This window comes from Scleropages formosus, chromosome 1 (genome assembly GCF_900964775.1).
Source record: "Scleropages formosus chromosome 1, fSclFor1.1, whole genome shotgun sequence".
Lineage (NCBI taxonomy): Eukaryota > Metazoa > Chordata > Actinopteri > Osteoglossiformes > Osteoglossidae > Scleropages > Scleropages formosus.
The window spans coordinates 10,431,902-10,451,780 of record NC_041806.1 but is presented as its reverse complement, the minus strand read 5'-3'; the positions used below and the strand labels follow the sequence as shown (position 1 = coordinate 10,451,780).

Genomic DNA, 19,879 nt, shown 5'->3' with positions numbered 1-19,879 from the left:
TATACGTAGAATTAATATGGAGCGAGTTTTTTAAAAACAATTTTTTTAAACCTTATTTAAAGTTATCAATAAAATACACAACCCAAAACAAACATCAAAAATCCAGTCAAACGAACCCAAAACAATTTTCCTACAGAGTTGGTCAACAAAATTACTAAACAGCCATTACATAAAATACATTATCAAGACAGTGACAGAGTCTTTCCCATAACAATCCCCCTTCCTGGCTTTTTAGACGTTTTTTTAAAAACAAATAAGCAACGAATGTTTCACGGAGCAGCTCGGAGATCAGCGCTCTTAGACTCTTCTTCGTCAGTAGTCACTCATGCTCAGAAGTGGTGTTTTAGGGTTAGAATCACGTGTCTGCATCCAAGTCTCTCTTTCTGCTGGTGCGATGAACTCGTATTTTTTCTCCGAGATGTACATCGCTTTGGAGAAAAGCGTCTGCTAAATGAATGAATGTTATATGTAAGGTGAGCACTACTGCCCGTACGTTCTGAGGGGTCGCAGGCTTATGGAAGCGGATTAGAGCGCCCCCTATAGGCGACAGGTCCATGTGCCCAAAGATCGCATGGAAACCTAGCGGCCATTTCGTAATTCGTTCGATTTCGTTTTAGTGATTTTTTTACGTCTTAAATTTATATTTTCGAATTTTTATTTTTTAATTACTGTTTCAGTGTACGTCACGGAAAAGGCCTAAAACAACTGGTCGCCAACACCAGCTACTTGCTGCCTCTAACTCTGAGGTATAACAAGAAAAAGTCAATATTGTTTTTTAAATAATTATAAATAATAATTTAAAAAAATATTTTAAAACTAATTTTTTAATATAACACGTGAAAAGGAGGAGCCACTGGTGGGTCGCGCCGCCGCAGCGACCCCTAGCGCGCACCCGTGTGACATGCGCAGTATCGCGCAGCGCGTTTCCGACGGCGATGGAGCCGTGGTGCTTTTCCTTCGCTGTTCGATGTTGGAAATGAGAGGCGACGCGCGATCAGTGTGTCGCGGGTCGCATCGCGTATCCCCCGCTAGTCACTGAGAAGAGCTGCGCGGCGGAGACGCTGCCGGAGAAGTTTTGTTACGGCCAAGAAAGCGGGCGGACCGGGGCTCCGCGCCTCCAGGCAGCGCTCATGGAGGAGCTGAGTTCGGCCATGGAGAAGAACGCGGCGGAGCTAACCGTCATGGACGTGTACGACATCGCCGCCGTCGTGGGCCAGGAGTTCGAGCGGATCATGGACCAGTACGGCTGCGAGGTGCTCTCCCGCCTCATGCCCAAGGTGGTGCGCGTCCTTGAGATCCTGGAGGTGCTCGTGAGCCGCAACAGTATGAGCCCGGAGACGGAGGAGCTGCGGCTGGAGCTGGACCGACTGCGGCTGGAGCGCATGGACCGGCTGGAGAAGGAGAAGAAGCACCAGAAGGTCCGTCCCCATGCGCTCAAATAACGGTGGAGGGTCAAGGTTCAGTCACACAGTGAGATGTGGTCCACTAAGGAGAAATATTGGAAGGTCCAGGTCTGATGAGATGTGGTTTACATTTATTTATTTAGCGGATGCTTAAGCGACTTCCAGTGAACTCTGTAGTGTAATTATCAGCCCCCATACCTTATTCACCAGGGTGACTTACACTGCTAGATACACTACTTACAATGGGTCACTCATCCATACATCAGTGGAACACACACTGCGGAGGAACCTGAACAGCATGTCTTTGGACTGTGGGAGGAAACCAGAGCACTCGAAGGAAAACCACGCAGACATGGGGAGAACGTGCAAACTCCACACATCAAGACTTTGATAAAATCAAATCTGGGTTTGGAAATGTATCAACAAATTTTCCTGTCCTTCACACAAATCAACCCCTAAGTCTTAAACACCAGAAAAGTTTTTTGCCTTCATAACTATAAAAAATAGAATAATGTGTGAGTATGTAACCCTTTGATCACTTTCATTTGTTGAAATTTTTTTTCTTACTTTCCATGGGAATGTTTAGCAGTATTTACTTTTTACCAAAGTCTCTTTCAAGACAGTTTCTTAGTTCTCTGATTGCCTCTGGAAGGAAAATCAGGACTATGGTCCCAGGAAGCTTCTCTTCCCTGGTCAGTGTCAGAAAGGAGCTCATGGGAACCCTAATTATGGTGCTTTAATTAACTCTCCCTTCAAATTCCTCAAGAGGATGTTTAAAAAATCTTGCTTAGTGGATGAATATCTCTTCAGCCAAAGAAGCTGCAGAACAAGAAAAGATTTCAAATTGGATATATAAAAAAATTAAGACTTGGACTCTTGAGGGAGCTGTCTTCTGTCAAAGAGCACATGTGCTACATTGTGTCATGTATGAATACATCCACGTGCGGATGTTGCGCTGACTTTTGCACTCGTGAATGTGCTCTACTGCACGTGCAGAACACATTGTAATGGTGGTCTCTTTTTGGGGTGCAGGAGCTGGAGCTCGTTGAGGACGTGTGGAGGGTTGAGGCCCAGGACCTGCTGTCTCAGATTGCTCAGCTGCAGGCTGAGAACAAGAGCCTGCTCACAAACCTGTCGCACAGAGACTGTCCACTGACCGAGGAGGAGCTGCAGAGACAGGAAGGTACAAGCAGGGCTGCCACATGACACTGGTGATGAGGAGATGGTGTTGTAACTTTGAACAGTCTTGTCATCATAAATGTGCATCTGCTGGGAAAAGGGTTTTGGAATGAAGTTGTTTGCTCAGCAGCTGAATATTTAAAATACAGCAAATCTTCGAATTAATGGACCTCGAGTTACATTTCATTTACATTTATTTTTTCATTTAGCAGACAGTTTTCTCTAAAGTGACATACATCTATGAGAACAATTAAACAGATAACAAACAAGTACACATTTATTGAACATGTAAGCGATCAGAGAACTGAATTTGAAAGAGATGGGTTTTGGCACTTCTTAAACATTGAGGGGGATTCAGCAGTTGTGAGTGAGAGAGGGAGATCATCCCACCACATCGGAGCCAGAACCGAAAACCTTTTGGTTTTGAACCTCTTGTTTGTGGGACCACCAAGCGGACAGAGGTGGTGGAGTGTAGCGAGTCATCAGGTCTTGTAGATATTGGGAAGCAGATCTGTTGATTGTTTTGTAGGCTGTGACCAGAGTTTTGAATTTGATCCGGGCAGCTATAGGAAGCCAATGCAGAGAGATGAGGAGGGTGATGCATTGGAGTGTTTTGGTAGGTGAAACGCTACTCGTACAGCAGCATTCTGTATCAGCTGAAGAAGTTTGATGGCAGAAGATAGAAGGCCAGACAGGATATCACCATAGCCTGGACCAGGAATTGTGTAGAGTTTGTTGTGAGATAAGGGTGGCTCCTGCAGATATTATGGAGGATGTATCTGCAGGACCAGGTTGTGCTTCGATATGTTGAGAGAAAGACAGACTCCAGTCAATCACTACTCCCAAGCTCTTAATGGAGGAGGCAGGCAAAATGGGTGAGTTGTCCAGTTTTTACAGAGAGTTCTAGACAGCAGGGCAAACAGTTGGGAGTTGAAGAATCTCTGTTTTGATAAGGTTCAGTTGTAGGTGGTGATCAGACATCCAGGCAGAGATGTCTGAGAAGCAGGCAATCATCCAGAGACTCAAAGCCAGAGGTCTAGTGGAATTCATTGAGGCTAACTTGTACATCATTTCAGTTCTGACTTTGTATCTTTAAGCAGCCCTCTGCATGAAAATAAACCACCAGCGCTGAGAAAGGGATGCAGATATTTTCCAATAGGTTGTGTGACCCATAGTGCAAGCTCTGGTCTCAAGTCCTACTGGATGACATCCTGGAACATGGTGCTGTACTCTGTATTTCCCGTGACGCTCAGTCTCTCTTTTCTGAGACAGTCTGCCTACAGTCTTCCCTCTCATCTAGCATGGTGAAAACATCAGGCACAAAAATCAGTCTTGACTTGTACCTTTGGAATACCGTCAGGGGGGCTTGTCCTCAGAGCATTCACACAAGTCGGATTTGCCAACTCAATTTACTATTGCTAATATTTTTGGTCCCAAGCAGCAAACCGTTTATGGCACCTAGAAAGATGATAGTAATCAGATGCACTGGATGAACTTTGATAGGTCATACCATAGTGGAACAAAAGACCCCACGCCCTCACTAATCCACCAGGAATATATTACTTGGATTGGAACATCCTGGAACCTGTTTCTTGGGCTGTCACCACGTGCAAACCAGTGCATTGGTCCAGAACTTAGTGAAAGATGACCCGATACACATATTTTGTTTCTTCTTCCACCAGACCCAAGAATGTCCATTTCACTGTATGTGAGAAATCAAAGGCTCCAGATGAGCATTTTAACAGACGAAGGTGCTTGGCCCAAAAATGAGAACTGTGCATTTGGTTCACATCCGGGCTGTGTGTTGCAGAGCTTTTAAAACCCACCTTCTGCTACCTCTTGTGATTGCAAGGTTGCATCACCCTTATTTTGGCTCAGGAGCACACTTGCTCAGCTTCTTGCCTGCAAATACGTCGAACCAGTTATCACTGCGGAGGAGGCAGGAAATACGGAAATTGGCACGTCTGATTAACTGCACCCAGTTTTGTACAGTAGGGAGAAAAATTACGGAAAATGCAAAATTCTGTTATGGCAGTTTGCTGTTACTGCAGGCAACAGTGAGCTCTGTCTGCAGTCCGCCTGTCATTTTTCTTCTGTTTTGCAGTTCACACTAATTCCTCCTTTAATTAGTCCAGACTAATTATTGTTATTGTTGTGGATTGTGTGCACCAAGATCTCTGTGTGTGTTTAGGAATGTGGACTTCTAGCCCCTGCTACTCCACTGATGATAATGACAGCCATGAAAAGAATGTCTTCCCTTCTTTTCTCATGCCTGATGTCACCTTCGAGACACTTCCTTGTGACACGCAGAACATTTCTGCACACTGTGACACTGCAGCTGAAGCCAGCACTGTGCTGCTAATGACAGCCTGCACGTAGTCAGCAAGGTCGAGTGAAATGAGATGGCCCGTGGTGACTGCTATGGGGAGGGGGTGGAGGGCTCTTTCACATACCAGTCACGCGTGTGCCTCATATTCCATATGTGGTGCCCTGTCTACACGGTGTCCTGTCGCCATATTGAGTTGTCCACCGCCTGTAGTGTTTCCCATGAGGCTGACCTGATGGAGATACCAGGACTTAGGGGTCCTGCTGGTGATTACTGGAGGTCCACGTTGGTAAGACACATGAAAGGGAACGATAGCGTTGGGATGAGGCTCGCAAATGGGAGGGCTTTTCTGTCAGGGAGCTTGTATGGAGCTGTGACTGTCCTTTGTTGTGCCATCAGAGGCTGGGTTGTGTCATTGCCACATGCTATGGTGAGCAGAACAGTAAGAAGCTCTCTTGTGTTTCCTCCTTGCTCACACAGTGTCACCCTCAGCCACGCACACACAAACACATGCACTCAAAAATCATAGCGCTAACTGACCGACAATACTTGCGTGTGCCTCTCCTGTCAATAAAGGGTAGGGCTGTCCTCCACTTCCATCACAAGCCTGTCACACTCACAGTCACACGCTCATGACCGTTCACTCTTATCTCTACAGTTTATATGCGTGGTGTAGACAATTTAGCAGCGGGAATGTGCAATCACGTGTGATCCATCAGCATCATGAGTTACAGTTTAACTTCTTTTAGTTTAGGTCAGAGACGTGTCGTATTACCAGGGTACGTGCATGTGTAAACGCCATGAGAGATGAAAAGAATGAGTATTAGTCTGATCTTCCTCTCTCACTCAGAACTGCTGAATCCCTGTCTACGTTCTCCAGTTTACTCCATAAACTTATAATTCGTTATCTGTTAAACTAAAATTTAAAGGAAAAGAAATCATAAAAACTTCCTATAAATTCTTCATACAGCTACTTTTGAAATGTTTTGTGGAAAAGGCAGTGGTGTCACACTAATCTCTGTTGGTAAAATTACTTTTATTTACTTTGAGTTGTACATCACTTTAGAGAAAACTGTCTGCTAAAATTAATGTGAATGTAATGTATAACTGGGTAAAAAAAAATCTATAATGCTGATCTCACTGCACTATTGACAACAGAGAGGATCCTCCTCCAAGTGCTCTGCAGTACTGCATGAACAACAGAAGCTGGAATAATCCCTCAAGTATATATCATGCTTGCCTTTGCTATATATATCCCCAGTCCAAAAAGGTACAGCATGGAAACTTTAAATCAGGTCAGCTCTATATTTGTCTCCTGGTGTCTCTGTCTTCTCCCGCTCTGTTTGGCAAACACAGTAAGACAGTACTCAGCTGATCACCCTGACCGTGCTGCACGCCCTTCTGCACAGTCCAGTGTGCTCACCGAGTGTATTTCTCTCCCCCCTTTAAGTGCCTCCTATTTATGACAGCAGTTTAATCTTATAATAATGTGGTGCAATGAATTGGATTGTAAAAACCTTCATTAATTCTGCAGAGGATGTACTCTGTTAATCCCTGCAGGGAGTTATTTTATGTATAAAGTATATAAGGACTGGCATGTCCATAACTTTTTAAAACCTTAAAGATAAAGTATTCTTAAAATAAATGTCTTAAGTAAAGACATAGCTGATTGCTGACCACTGTGCTTCATTTTCTCAACACTCAGCATTTCTGGAAGCCTTGTTGTCTTCTGTCAGACTTCTTTGCACTCTTGGATATTTACACAGCTTATGTGAACTTTTGCCTGACTGCAGAGATGTAAAATGTCAGCTGGGCATTTTGATGCCATGGCTACTGGAAGTTTGCTGAAGGTTATAATACCAGATTCTGAATGTAAAGCCTCTTTTCTTTCTCAAGGAATCAAGTTATGACATAGCCATGTTTTTGACCGTGATGGTGTTTTTTGGGGCAGGCATGACGGAGAGGGAGCGGCAAGTGATGAAGAAGTTGAAGGAAGTGGTGGACAAACAGAGAGACGAGATCCGGGCCAAGGACCGCGAACTGACGCTGAGGAATGAGGATGTGGAGGCGGTGAGGACATGTAGCTGCAGCTACACCCACCACCCACTGTTTCTTATCACTTGCAACATAGATGCAAAGTGGTATCTTACACAGTACAATGGCTGGAATCCTAAAGCTGAGCTCCCAGCATATCCCATTACATGTGAAAGTGACTGGCTGCATAGTGCAACCCCTCTCTACCTGTCATTTTAGCTGCAACAGCAGCAGAACCGCTTGATGAAGATCAACCATGACCTGCGGCACAAGATCACGGTGGTGGAGGCACAGGGCAAGGCTCTTATTGAGCAGAAGGTGGAGCTGGAGGCTTTTGGCCAGGCTCAGCAGCAGGAGCTGGCGAGCCTGCGGCAAGAGGTGGCCAGGTTGCGGGAGCGCCTCCAGGGGGAGGTCAAACAGAATGGCGAGGAGCCTCCACCACCATCCACGGTAACCATGGCAACAGGCCTTCGTTGCGCTTGTGTAAACCTTGGTCAGGGTTTAACAAACTGTTCTTTGCCACTCTGTGCCTAAAGGTGCACCAGTTCCGAGTGGGTTAGTGAGTCAGGACATAAAGCACCAAGTAAACGGAAAGTGTGTTAGTGGAGTGCAGTGTGCGACCTGGAGGCACAAAGGAGTGTGAAGGAGTGCTCTCCTTTTAATTATGGCCTCAGAAATACAGGTGTGCATTAGTACGCAAACACATAGTGTCAGTTACCGGGGTGTTTTCTGTGCTTGTGGAGCCAGCTGAGCCTGAACCTAACAACATCTGTCGCAGCGTTGTTGGTATGCGGATTCACTCATCCTTGTGATTGACTGCAAGGATTTTTAAAGGAAGGGGCAGTAAAAGGGGTCTTTTTTTTAAAAAAAATATCCTGGTGTTACTGATCCAAACAGAATGAGACAAGTGTCTGATGGGAGATACCAGCTAGCCAGAGAATGTCACTACTGGTTTTTTTCCAGTTTCACCCATGCTTCTTGGACAAATATAACATGTATAAAGTACCAAAATTTCAGTACGTAAGTACTTTGCTAAATAAGCACATGGGTAATTTTGTATGTAAACGTTTACAAATAATTCGTATAAATAGACCAAATGAGGCCTGTTTGTTCATAGTCCATTAACCTTAGAAAAAAAAGGTTGCAAACCAGTTGCAAATATCAGTTTGCCCGAAGGAAGTGTTAAAAACAAGCTGTCCCCCTTTTCCTAGTTGTGTAGTGGTTAGAGCTGTTGCCTTTGGATCCAAAGGTCGTAGATTTGATCCTCATCTCTAGCTGTAGTACCTTTGAGCAAGGTCCTTACCCTAAAATTGCTCCAGTAACATTAGCCAGCTGTACAAGTGGGTAAGTAATTTTAGGTAGAGCTAAATTAATAAATGTAAATGTAAATTGTTCTGCACTAACCACCATACATTTGGTCAATCTCATAAGTGGTCCTTGAGAATATTTACTCACATGTACTGGTTTCAAAATTTACTCTTTTAATAGGGAGGACTGAGCCCAGCATTTGCTCCTTTTGTGGAAAAATTAACTGTGCTGTAAGCAGATGAAGAAATACTGGTCACTATACAGTGCCAGCCTTGAGCCTTCTGTCCCTCACTGCCACAGTTGTACAGGCTGGACTGAAAGGCGTCCACTGTGTTCTTACTCCAGATCTTGAAAGTTGCAGTTGTTGAACGTTCAGTTCAGGCTGAACGGGGCGCCGGGTCACACTTCCTTGGTGAAGGCTTTGAGACACCACAGCACCTCTCCCTTTCTTCCTGCTCGAGGCACATGGGGCCAGAGCAATGGAGGGAAGATGATGGGGATGGGAATCAGGATGAGGAGGACACAGTTTTGCTATGGGTAACCTCTCTTCTGGGTGGTATTGCTGTGATCCTAACCCTATGACAGATGTTCTTCTGTCCATCAGGGGTTGCTCTGTCCTCATACAGTATCATTTGTGCAATATTTTTATATGTAGTTGAGTGAAGTTTGCTTTCTTGGCATCTAACTGTCTAATCTTTGTGTTTCTTTTTGCTCGCGTCTGCCCTTTCCAAAAAATTGTATGTTAACACATACTAATTTCGAACAAAATGTATGCCTTACTGTATATGATTCTGTACCCGGGGAATTTGAACACTAATCCGCTGTCTGAGTTCTTTGATTAAAAAGCTGTGCCTGGTCTTAGGACAACCAAAGTGTCACCGCAGCTTGTGTACCAGCATCTCACAAGGGTCACCTTTGTTTACCGGATACTGTTCAGGGCAACACAGAGGCTGCTGCTCCTACTCACAGTCCAGCATGCCTTTCTCTGTTTTTGCGTAGGCATCGAATGCTCTAAGCTAATTAGGTTGAAGAAAGCTGGTACTTGTCGTAACTGTGCAGAGGACCTCTGGTCAGATGTGACGACTGGACTGTTGACTCCAACTTGTGGAAGCACCTTGAAGAATGTTAATCATTGTTCTGCATGTCTTGAGTGCAGCTCAGTAACAGTTACGTTTGGATCACAAATGTGCATTTTTCTCATAGCTGTTGTGCTAGAATGTCTTTTGAGATCCACATAATGGTTGTTGAGTGTCTGGTGATCTTGGAGGGTTTCACCATTAGTGCTACAACCCATGGCCTTTTCTCACTTGTGTCAGGAGGCACTGAGCGATGAGGATTTCACGGGGGACAAGTGCAACTTGGACCTGAAGGATCCAAACCGTCCTCGCTTCACCCTTCAGGAGCTGAGGGATGTCCTGCACGAGAGGAATGAGCTCAAAGCCAAAGTGTTCATGTTACAGGAGGAGCTGGCCTATTACAAAAGGTGGAAGTCATTTCTTTATTTTATTTGGTTTTGTTCTTTAATACATGCTTTTCAGTTTGCATGCTGGGTATTTTTACTGAAGCATCTTGGTCTGTCTTCAGGTCATCAGGTGAGACCACTTTAGGCTACAAGTGCAGAGCTTCTGCTAGTATTTAAAAATTAAACATTCTATTCATGAGTCCATGTTCAGAACCACTGTGATAACTTGTTGTCCTTCCTAATGTGTACTGACCCGTCATTTGTGTGTCCTTCAATCTCCCCCTTTTGTCTGTCAGTGAGGAGGTGGAGGAAGAGATGGCACCTGCGGTTTCTACACCCTCTCCAGTACTGCAGTCGCGTCCCAGTGTCCAGCCGGAATCTGGGATCAAGCGTCTGTGAGTAATGATGAGAATTTAATAAGGTGACCCTAAGCAGAGAGGCTGTGTTGCCATCACAGTGGTAGAGTACACCACTGTGACCAACACCACTTTACTTACTTTTCACTGATGGTCTCTTTCATGAATTAGATGATACCTAAAGCCACCACTCAGAGGAAAAAGGGATCTTTTATGTGTGAAATTGGTATTTTTTTAAGAACAAAATGGTTTATTGCAGTTCTACAGAATTCACCAGCTGTTACAAAATCACTGACATATACACGGACACATTTATGGGTCTTTTTATGCTGTCCAAAACTCTCTTGTGTACTTGTACCAAAAACAAAGACCATCAAAAGTCTCTTTCATCCAATCCCAGTAAATCCCAGAAATTACCAGTAACAAAGGTACTTCCTTCTACAACTTTGTACAGAAGGCCATATCACAGGCATATACTATATGCACCAAAGGGGAAAAAGCATACAAATCGCATATAATGGGGTAAAACACACACACACACACACACATTTTCAGAACCGCTTGTCCCATACGGGGTTACGGGGAACCGGAGCCTACCCGGCAACACAGGGCGTAAGGCCGGAGGGGGAGGGGACACACCCAGGACGGGACGCCAGTCCGTCGCAAGGCACCCCAAGCAGGAGTCGAACCCCAGACCCACCAGAGAGCAGGACCCAGTCCAACCCACTGTGCCACCGCACCCCCTGGGGTAAAACAATAAAGGACATATAAAATGCAGCTAGAAAGTATGTGAACCCTATAGAGATGGTCATTATTATTGTATAAAATCTTAAAATAAACTTAGAAAATTAATAAATGATTATGATTTACACACCTGATTCTGCTTACCTACTTGGTTTAACCAATGCAACTTGGAGTTTTATTTTTTCACTAGTTCCCCTTTATCTGCCTGGGATATGTTCAAAGACCCCCAGCAGATGCTTGAAACCATGGATAGTACACACACACACACACATTTTCAGAACCGCTTGTCCCATACAGGGTCACGGGGAACCGGAGCCTACCCGGGAACATAGGGGCGTAAGGCCAGAGGAGGAGGGAACACACCCAGGACGGGACGCCAGTCCGTCGCAAGGCACCCCAAGCGGGACTTGAACCCCAGACCCACCGGACAGCAGGACTGCGGTCCAACCCACTGCGCCACCGCACCCCCTCACCATGGATAGTACCGAACCCTATATATACCATGTTTTTTCCTACACATACATACCTATGATAAAGTTTAATTTACAATTTAGGCAGAATAAGTATTGATTTTTTGAATGAAGTTTTATTTAAAAAAAAAAAAAGGATTGCCTGAACACAAGCACTGTGATACCGCGACCAGTCATTCTGATAACCGAGACGGCTACTAAATGACTAATGGGCAGGTAGCGTATACAGTGTGGATACGCTGGACAAAGGGATTATTCACGTCCTGGGTGGGACGGTGTGGGATTTCATCACGCTACTAAGAACGGCGTGCAGTTTAAAAACTTATGAATTGCTTATTTCTGGAATTTTCCATTTAATATTTTTGAACCGTGGTACCATGGGTAACTGGAACCGCAGATAAGGGGGGAATCATTGTACTTCCATTTTTCTACTACACAGTTTGCTCTAATTCAGCATATGGAATTGGTAATTGTACAGCTATTATATCAAATCAGGAACACTGCTTCTGATTAAGTAACAATTCTGTGGTATAACGAAGGGACACAAGGGGTTCATATACTTTTAAGCAGCACTGCAAATGATGAAAATATGTTGAATAAAGAATAATTAAATGCCATAATATAATATCAGAATGAATTTTATTGGCCAGGGTGCTGACAAACACAAGGAATTTGCTGTGGTTCTAGGTGCCTCCAGTATTTACAGATAAACAAACAGCTGACACAGAATAAATAGATAACATATTTACAGAGTATACAAACACGAGAGTATAAATAGTAGTATAATACAGAAAATGTAAGTAAATAAGAAGTAAATTATAAAAAGTGGTTGATAATGTTCCGCTGACAGGAGACCTATAGGGGAGTGTTAACTGTTCATGAGAGTGATGGACTGGGGGAAAAACTATTCTTGTATCTGGTCGATCTGGTGGACAGTGCTCTGTGGCGCCTGCCAGAGGGGAGAAGGGTAAAGAGTTTGTGTCCGGGGTGTGCGGGATCAGTGGCGTTTTTCCTGCCCGCTTACATTTTGGACTTGTACAAGACCTGAAGGGTGGGCATGGGTGCACCGATGATCCTCTCAGCCGTCTTGACTGTCCTTTGTAGCCTATTTCTGTCCGATTTGGTAGCCGACCCAAACCAGACAGTTACAGCAGTGCACAGGACAGACTCAGTGACAGCTGTTCTTGTGGCAGGTTGACCTTCTTATAATATAAGTATTATAAGAAGTGAACAATAATGGGGGTGCGGTGGCGCAGCGGGCTTAGCCGGGTCCCGCTCTCTAGCGGGTCTGGGGTTCGAGTCCTGCTTGAGGTGCCTTGCAACGGAGTGGAGTCCTGTCCTGGGTGTGTCCCCTCCCCCTCCGGTCCTGCGCCCTGTGTTGCCGGTTAGGCTCCGGCTTGCCGTGACCCCACTCGGGACAAGCGGTTTCAGACTCTGTGTGTGTGTGTGTGTGTGTGTGTGTGTGTGTGTGTGTGTGAACAATAACGAAATTGTAAAAGTGAAAAAGTACACTCCAAGGACTAGTTTGGGGTTTGTTCTTGGGAGATTTGTGTACAGCGGACCCCCAGCTAATGATCACACTGGCTCAAATCCTTTCAGCTAATGTCTTGCCCTCCATAGTAATGAATTGATTTGGCTAACGTCCTCTTGATGTCACGCCGGCTCGGCTGCCTCACGTGGTCCCCGAATACCCTCCTGGCTCAAATGGCTCCCTGGTCACACAGACTCTCTCAGCAAGTCAGCACACAACAGCCCTAACCCTCAGTCAATGAGATTGATACACTTTTTCTGTCTGGTCCTCAGCCAAGCCAGACTTGATCAACTTCAAGGTAAGACATAGATGTAAGAATAAGTTTAGCTTTGCAAATTTTATAACTTTATTTTTGTCAGTATCTATACTTTATATGAGTTATTTATAGACATATAGCATTTATTTTTAGGTGTTTTAAACTGGTGAATTAATTAAAATGTTGGGGGGCTTTAAGAATTCACTCGGGTGTCTTGAACATTTTGCACAGATTAAATTTTTTATTTAGTAAAATGCACGACGGTTAATGTTAGTTATCTTTATAAGTTTTTGCTCAAATTAGTGACATTAGTCAGGGTACTACTGTACTTCCACCTGAGTTAAAACTACTGTGAGGTGCCTGTTTGTTCCTTAAAGTAGTACGGCACCTCTAATGCTTTCCATCTGCTGAAAATTTGAATACCTACATTTACTGCTGTGACATGTCCTGAATTCAGTAATGCAGATCTGTATTAAATTTACATTTATATAGCAGACACTTTTCTCCAAAGTGACTTCCAATGAATGCTACGTAGTGTTATCAGCCCACACACCTTATTCACAAAGGTGACTTACACTGCTAGACACACTACTTACACTGGGTCACTCATCCATACATCAGTGGAACACACTCTGTCTGTCACTCACACGCTATGGAGGAACCTGAACACCTTGTCTTTGGTCTGTGGGAGGAAACCCACGCAGACACAGGGCGAACGTGCAAACTCCACACAGACTGAGTGGGGATCCAACCCACGTACCCTTGCACCACTGAGGTGCTGTGACACAGCAGCACTACTCGCTGTGCCACCGTGCCACCTGCATGTTATGTGATCTGTTGCAACTCTAAATGAGGAAAATAAATTGTCGCCTTGCAAGTGTGTGTGAGACAGAACTCACCCGGGTTTGCTGAGTGGTGGTCTGTGAGAACCTGTGGATTGCGAATGGGACATGGGACACAGCTCAATTCAGGGATTCAACTTTTTTCCAAATTTTCATTCTATGAAGGAATGGAACACTTGTGTTTGGCTTTTTTTGTCCAGAGTGACTTATGAGATTTGGATTTACTGGTGTTTTATCATTCAAAGATTTGATATAAGAAATGTGATGGGAAATGATCAGTGTCAGTTTTGTGTTCACACAGATTGTGGCATGTTGTGCAATGTAATCAGCCAGCTCCTAGCAACATGTATGTTAACCTCATAGAAATGAAACTGCGCAAACCTGCTCCTTCCCTACTGTATGGGGTTGATGCCAGGATGGCATTGAGGTTCTGCTGTCTGGTCATGTTCATGCTACTAGTTACTGGCACTCTCACTTCTCAGGCCTCCAACAAGACATTTTCTCTTTATCTCAAAGATAATGCTTTAGCAATTTAATTACCTCCAAACACAATATTTGGTGAAAATTAATAGGTACTAATTTTTTGCACAAAGATCTTAATGCATGGTGCTGGGGCAGCCCAGCTGCTGTTGATTTCAAAGTATGTAAATTGTATTGTTTGACACTGGAATTAAGTCATAATAGGCAAGCTCTCAGTGTGCAGGATAATATGAACTGTAACATGAGTACAATGGGAGAGGTGAATTATGTTGAATCAGCCTGTGGAGAAAGCAGGAGAAATTCTGGGAAGAAGCACTTTGAATTGATGCTTGAAATGAATAACTCTCTCATTATGTTTACTGGTTGACAAGCATAGCTGACCCAGTAATAAAATGATTTAATTGAGAAGTATGCATGTCCCGCAAAAAAAAAAAATCTTATAAATACCCACTCAGCTCTCACCAGAAATGTATTTCCAGAGACACATAATGCATATGTCCATAGGGCTATGTTGTTGTCATGGAGACAACTGCAGCACAGTGTATTTGTGGTGAGAAATATGTGTATGTGCATACATCAGTTTTTATGCAAGGGCAACAAACTGACGGTAACTTCGACACATGGCTGCATAGTTCCACTTTTTTCTAACCACAAAGCTTTTCACAAGGCATTAAACACTAATCACTCCCATGCACAGCCTTTACTTCCATACAGATTGGGGGTACAGAAGGAAAAAACTTCAAAGAATACATTCTGTACTGAAGAAGCAGTAGATTTTTTTCATGTAGCTGCACAAATAAAGATTTTGACTGCAGCAAGTTTGTAAAGTGGCTCATCCGGTCTATCTGATTTCATGTTACCAGGCCTGATCTGTGTGCATAAACATTAATCCCAGGCCACATGTGGTCACGTAGATCTGATTTAAGATGGTTTTGACTTTAATGACAGTCCAGGGGTGGTCTCTGGGGTTTGATTCTAAACCCTGTCCAGCCCTCACAGTAGCTCCCATCCATTCACATTGCTGTGTTCCTGTTCTTTCTTCATCTGTGTCCCACTCACTTCTCCTTGTCTGTGCTTTTCTGGACAGGATCTTTACAGCCGTTATGCCTATGGTGGCAGCTGGTTTGATTCCAGATGATCCCACTTTACAGCCAATCAGAAGACTCATTTCCTTTGTATGATACCTTTTTTTTTTTTTAAAACCCTTTTTGGTAAAGCACTGTCATAATTTTTAACACATCCCACTCTGCATGTTATTGACGTGCACAGTCTTAAACTGTCAATTGACACCTCATGGATGGGGTATTCTGATTGGCTATTTGTTGGGCATCTATCTGTACTGCTAGCTGAATGAGTATTTGGAAAAGCCACTCAGAATAACCCCATCATTCACCTCCTTCCCTCCAGATTTCCTAACACTTAATAATAAAACCAGTCTTACTTGTGTAGTTGAATTTATTTTTATTCATTTAGTTGATGCTTTTCTCCAAAGTGACTTTCCATTGTTAAACTAAGTGATTTACCGATATATAAAGCTGGGTAATTTTTACTTTCAATTCAGGTTAAGTACCTTAATCAAGAGTACTACAGGAGGAGGTTGGATTCAAACCTCCAGCAGCTCTAACCGCTAGACTGCCTGCTACCCCAGTATTTATACCCATAACAAATGAGTAGTTGCTGAAATGCAAATTTTCATTATTAGTTATGCTGTTTTCTAGGACATTGTATTGCATTTAAAGGTTCTGAATGTTTACAGTAAAGTCAGTCCTTATCTTGTGATAAGCAGGGACTGCTGTTAAGGTAGGGTAGGATAGGATAACACTTTATTAATCCCTGCAGAGAAATTCATAAGCCATACAGTGACTGATCAATGCCAGTGAGCCTGTGTAGATGCTGAGAAGTCACGGGAATTGGTGATCAGTACTGAGCTGTTGGACATTATATGCTATGTCCTGTAAAGCAGCAGCCACAGCTGATAGACACCTCTGCTCACTGATGGGGCCTGGCGAACACACACAAACACGAGCCTGAGTTCTCTGTATGGTGGCCAGGACGTGCTTTCCTTCATTTCACATTCCAAAGGGTTGCAGCTATACACTGCAATCATACAGGACCAGGAGCACAGACTGCTGGGATAGGGCGCCCTTCTCTGAACCATGTGATACCTGTGTGTGACCCAATCCAGGAATGAGCAGAGTGGCTGTACGCTGGCTAACAGACGCCTACCAGAGCGCATTTTCCACACTAACAGAGGTCTTGTTTTTGCAACAAAAACAAGCCACAGAAGTTCGGAGCTTGTCTCGTTCCTGAGTAGCGCTGTTCTCAGCAGTCCGTACAAATAATAACGTATTATATGGTTACAGATATTTTTTGCCTTTCATAACAATAGTGAACAACACTGTGTATTGTTTGCTGTCATGCACACGGTATGTGTCTGATCACTGGAGCAGCTTGCCTTGGCAAAATTTCTGGGATGGCTGAGCAAAAATGTGTCCTCACTGTTGTTCTGCCATCTCTTCCATGTCCCCGCAGGTTTAGCCTTTTCTCCCGGGATAAGCGGCGAAGCGTGCAGAGGAACGTGCGATTTGAGGAGGGCCCCAGCATGTGGGAGGGGAGAGACGACGTGTACACAGAACAGGCCCAGGAGGCCCTGCAGCACCTGTAGCCACAAATGCTGACAAATGCCGCTTCCCACTCCCCCCCGCTTTGCATCTTGGACCTGCAAGACTAACAACACTGACTGACATGTGACTTCCCCACCTACAGACAGTAATGCTTACTATAAGGGGACATTGTGTACTAACAACCTGAGTAATGACACTAGCGTTCAAGACATCAGCTCCCATCAGTACATTGAGTGTGTTGGGTTGGGGGAGCTGCGTGTGGGCATTATGCCTCTTTGTCACAAGCAACATTTCTTGTAGTACGAATATAGAATAGAAAATTAATTGGGACTTGTTGGTCACGCTAGTATTGGGACATAGAGGAAAGGTGAATGTCTGCTTGACTGCAGAATTTCAGAGCACAGGACAAACGGAGACAGAGCATAGAAAGTGTGAAGTTTAAGGGAAGCCTCGGGGGGAATCCAGCAGATATTGGTTGCAGAAGGGATGGGAACACAGGAATTGTGGCAGTTAGTTGTGGAAGGAGTAGATGTAGAGGTAGGAGAGGGGGAGTGAATGAGCAGTGTGGGGTCCTGTGCCCTGGGGTAAACAGTGTATTTGTGTGTGTGCGCATTGGGTTTCAGGGAGAATGGAGTGGAGCACGACAGCAGCCTTATAGATGGATGCTACAAAGATACTGACACAGTCCAACTCATTGCTTGCTGTTCTTATCAATGATTTTTCTACCAAGCATGCAGCTGAAAAAACGAATAGCAGCCACGTTCTAAGTAATTCCACAGAGGATTAATGGAAACAAGGAACTGAAGTTTTTCCTTGCGATTCATTTGATATCGTCTTTACCTACAATGAATTAGTGTTGTGCAATGAGACCTCGCCTTCCAAGTGTAAACTTGACATGGCTCTCATCCAGCTTTTATAGTTTAAATCAGTGTTTTTTTTTTTAGCTCTATATCAACATGACTTGAATACCAATGAAACACATTGTATATACATTAGTGTGACTAGACTTGTCAGGTTATGGATATAAGTCTGGAAAATCTCACAATCTTGACTTACAAAAATGAGGTAAATCAGCACTGTGAAAATATATCTAAAAAGTATATGAGGATTTAAAAGGGTTATAGGAGACTTTTTACAATGGTATTTACATACCAGAAATGTTACACTGGTGATGTAATTCAAAGGGAAAAACTATCCTCTTTACGTAAGCCCAACACTAGAGCTTTTAAAATACAAAAGACTGACGTTCTGCACCATCCCATTGAAGTTATACCATTAAGCGCTACTGTGATAGCTGTGATGGAATATTTTTATGCCATAAAATGACTCCAGTCTACCCTGTACAAAATATTTTCAGAGCTATTTGAATTTGTTTATGCTTGTTTATTTATCTTAAATATCAGCTGTGTATAGAAATGACTAATGGCATCAAACTGTATTCAAAACATGTGCCTTGAAAGTTTTTTTTGCATAAAATAACTGTTTTGCTTCCAGCTGTGATTTTGCAATAAACATATCTTGTTATAATGTCTGTATTATATCTTATTGTCTGCCTATTAGAATAACAATGCAAGTTTTTGCCATTGTTTCCACAGGTCCTGTGTGTATATTACCTTTCTGGGTAGAACTGTCCTAGAATATGGGACCAGTTATGATACTGTTTCTTAGTCAATCCTACAGTTTGTATAAAGTTAACTATTGTGTTTGATGTACAAAAATATTACACTGACTCAAATTAGGAATACAATTGGAAGTGAAGGTCTGTAACTGGATTTGTAGTCAAGTCACTTTTACCACTTATTCACACACACATTTTCAGAACCGCTTGTCCCATACAGGGTCACGGAGCTTACCCAGCAACACAGGGCGTAAGGGACACGCCCAGGACAGGACGCCAGTCCGTTGCAAGGCACCCCCAGTGGGACTTGAACCCCAGACCCACCAGAAAGCAGGACTGTGGTCTAACCCACTGCACCACTCACTCACGAAGTAGTAAAGATGTTCCTCTGTCTATATATATTCTATAAAATCCTCAGGTAAAAACTTAGTTATTTCATTTTTCCTTATTAACATTAAATGACAAAATCATTGCTAATTATTGAAAAATAAATAATTTAAAAGTGTTGTTTCTTTAGCCTCTTAGGTCTGAATGATCCCACAAAGCATTTGCAATCTTCGTCAGCCACTTGCTGCTTTTAACTTTATTATCTAGACAAGTAGACTGTTAATAATTCAGAATCAATAACCTCTTCATTTATTTATGGGTTAGGATCTGTAAAAGTATGATCTACAGTATCATTAATATGTAAAGAATAGTTTGACTGTTTAACATTGTTTTAACTTCAAACTACACGAAAATTAAAACGAATTTTCTAAAACAGTATGTTCCCGTCACAATCTTGTCTTTAATGCTGATTGTTCAACTTATTCATCCTATAAACGTGACGTTTGTCACCTTATTAATCACGGATATTCACAAACACAAGACACCAGAAACAGAATTAAGACAGTCGCAAATTTATATTCCGGTGGATTTTACTACCATCATGTCTTTTCAGAAACATATGTTTAAGTGACACGTTTTCTCCAAAGCCACTTACAGTGTTAAGGAATCCACAATATGTACCCATTTATACAGCTAGGTAAATCCTACTAGACTAATTTAGATTAGTACCCACTTGCTCAAGGGTATTACAGTTAGAGAGGGGATTCGAACCTGCGACTTCTGGGGCCAAAAGAAGAACTCTAATCACTACTGCAGCATTGACCTAGTCGTTTGTAAACTTAAACCGACTTTGATTCAATGCTTGCTTTTATAACATAACTTTAAGCGCGCAAAATATTAACTTTTTGCTCCTTAATAG

The 19,879-nt window shown here is 43.3% G+C and overlaps 1 protein-coding gene across 4 annotated transcripts; it reads left to right on the top strand.

Moving 5' to 3' along the window:
- Positions 1–909: 909 nt before the first annotated feature.
- On the top strand, positions 910–18,100 carry rilpl1 (Rab interacting lysosomal protein-like 1). 4 transcript variants are annotated; one of them, XM_018752990.2, is made up of 9 exons: positions 910–1,418; positions 2,436–2,586; positions 6,860–6,978; positions 7,162–7,392; positions 8,596–8,787; positions 9,567–9,733; positions 10,009–10,107; positions 15,479–15,566; positions 16,924–17,006. In XM_018752990.2, the coding sequence occupies exons 1-9, from the start codon at positions 1,131–1,133 to the stop codon at positions 16,927–16,929; spliced, it is 1,341 nt and encodes a 446-aa protein (XP_018608506.1). In that variant the 5' UTR covers positions 910–1,130; the 3' UTR covers positions 16,930–17,006. The 4 variants fall into 4 exon arrangements, with proteins under 4 accessions (XP_018608506.1, XP_018608505.1, XP_029110891.1 ...); XM_018752989.2 differs by lacking the exon at positions 15,479–15,566 and having other exon boundaries at positions 16,924–18,100; XM_029255058.1 differs by lacking the exon at positions 16,924–17,006 and having other exon boundaries at positions 15,479–15,572.
- The last annotated feature ends 1,779 nt before the right edge of the window (positions 18,101–19,879 follow it).

Excerpts from the sequence above, each read along its gene's own strand:
- rilpl1 (XM_018752989.2), top strand. The coding sequence starts at position 1,131 with ATGGAGGAGCTGAGTTCGGCCATGGAGAAGAACGCGGCGGAGCTAACC. Across the intron at positions 2,587-6,859 it reads GGAGCTGCAGAGACAGGAAG|GCATGACGGAGAGGGAGCGG; the intron begins GTACAAGCAGGG and ends TTTTTGGGGCAG. Across the intron at positions 8,788-9,566 it reads AGGACACAGTTTTGCTATGG|GAGGCACTGAGCGATGAGGA; the intron begins GTAACCTCTCTT and ends CACTTGTGTCAG.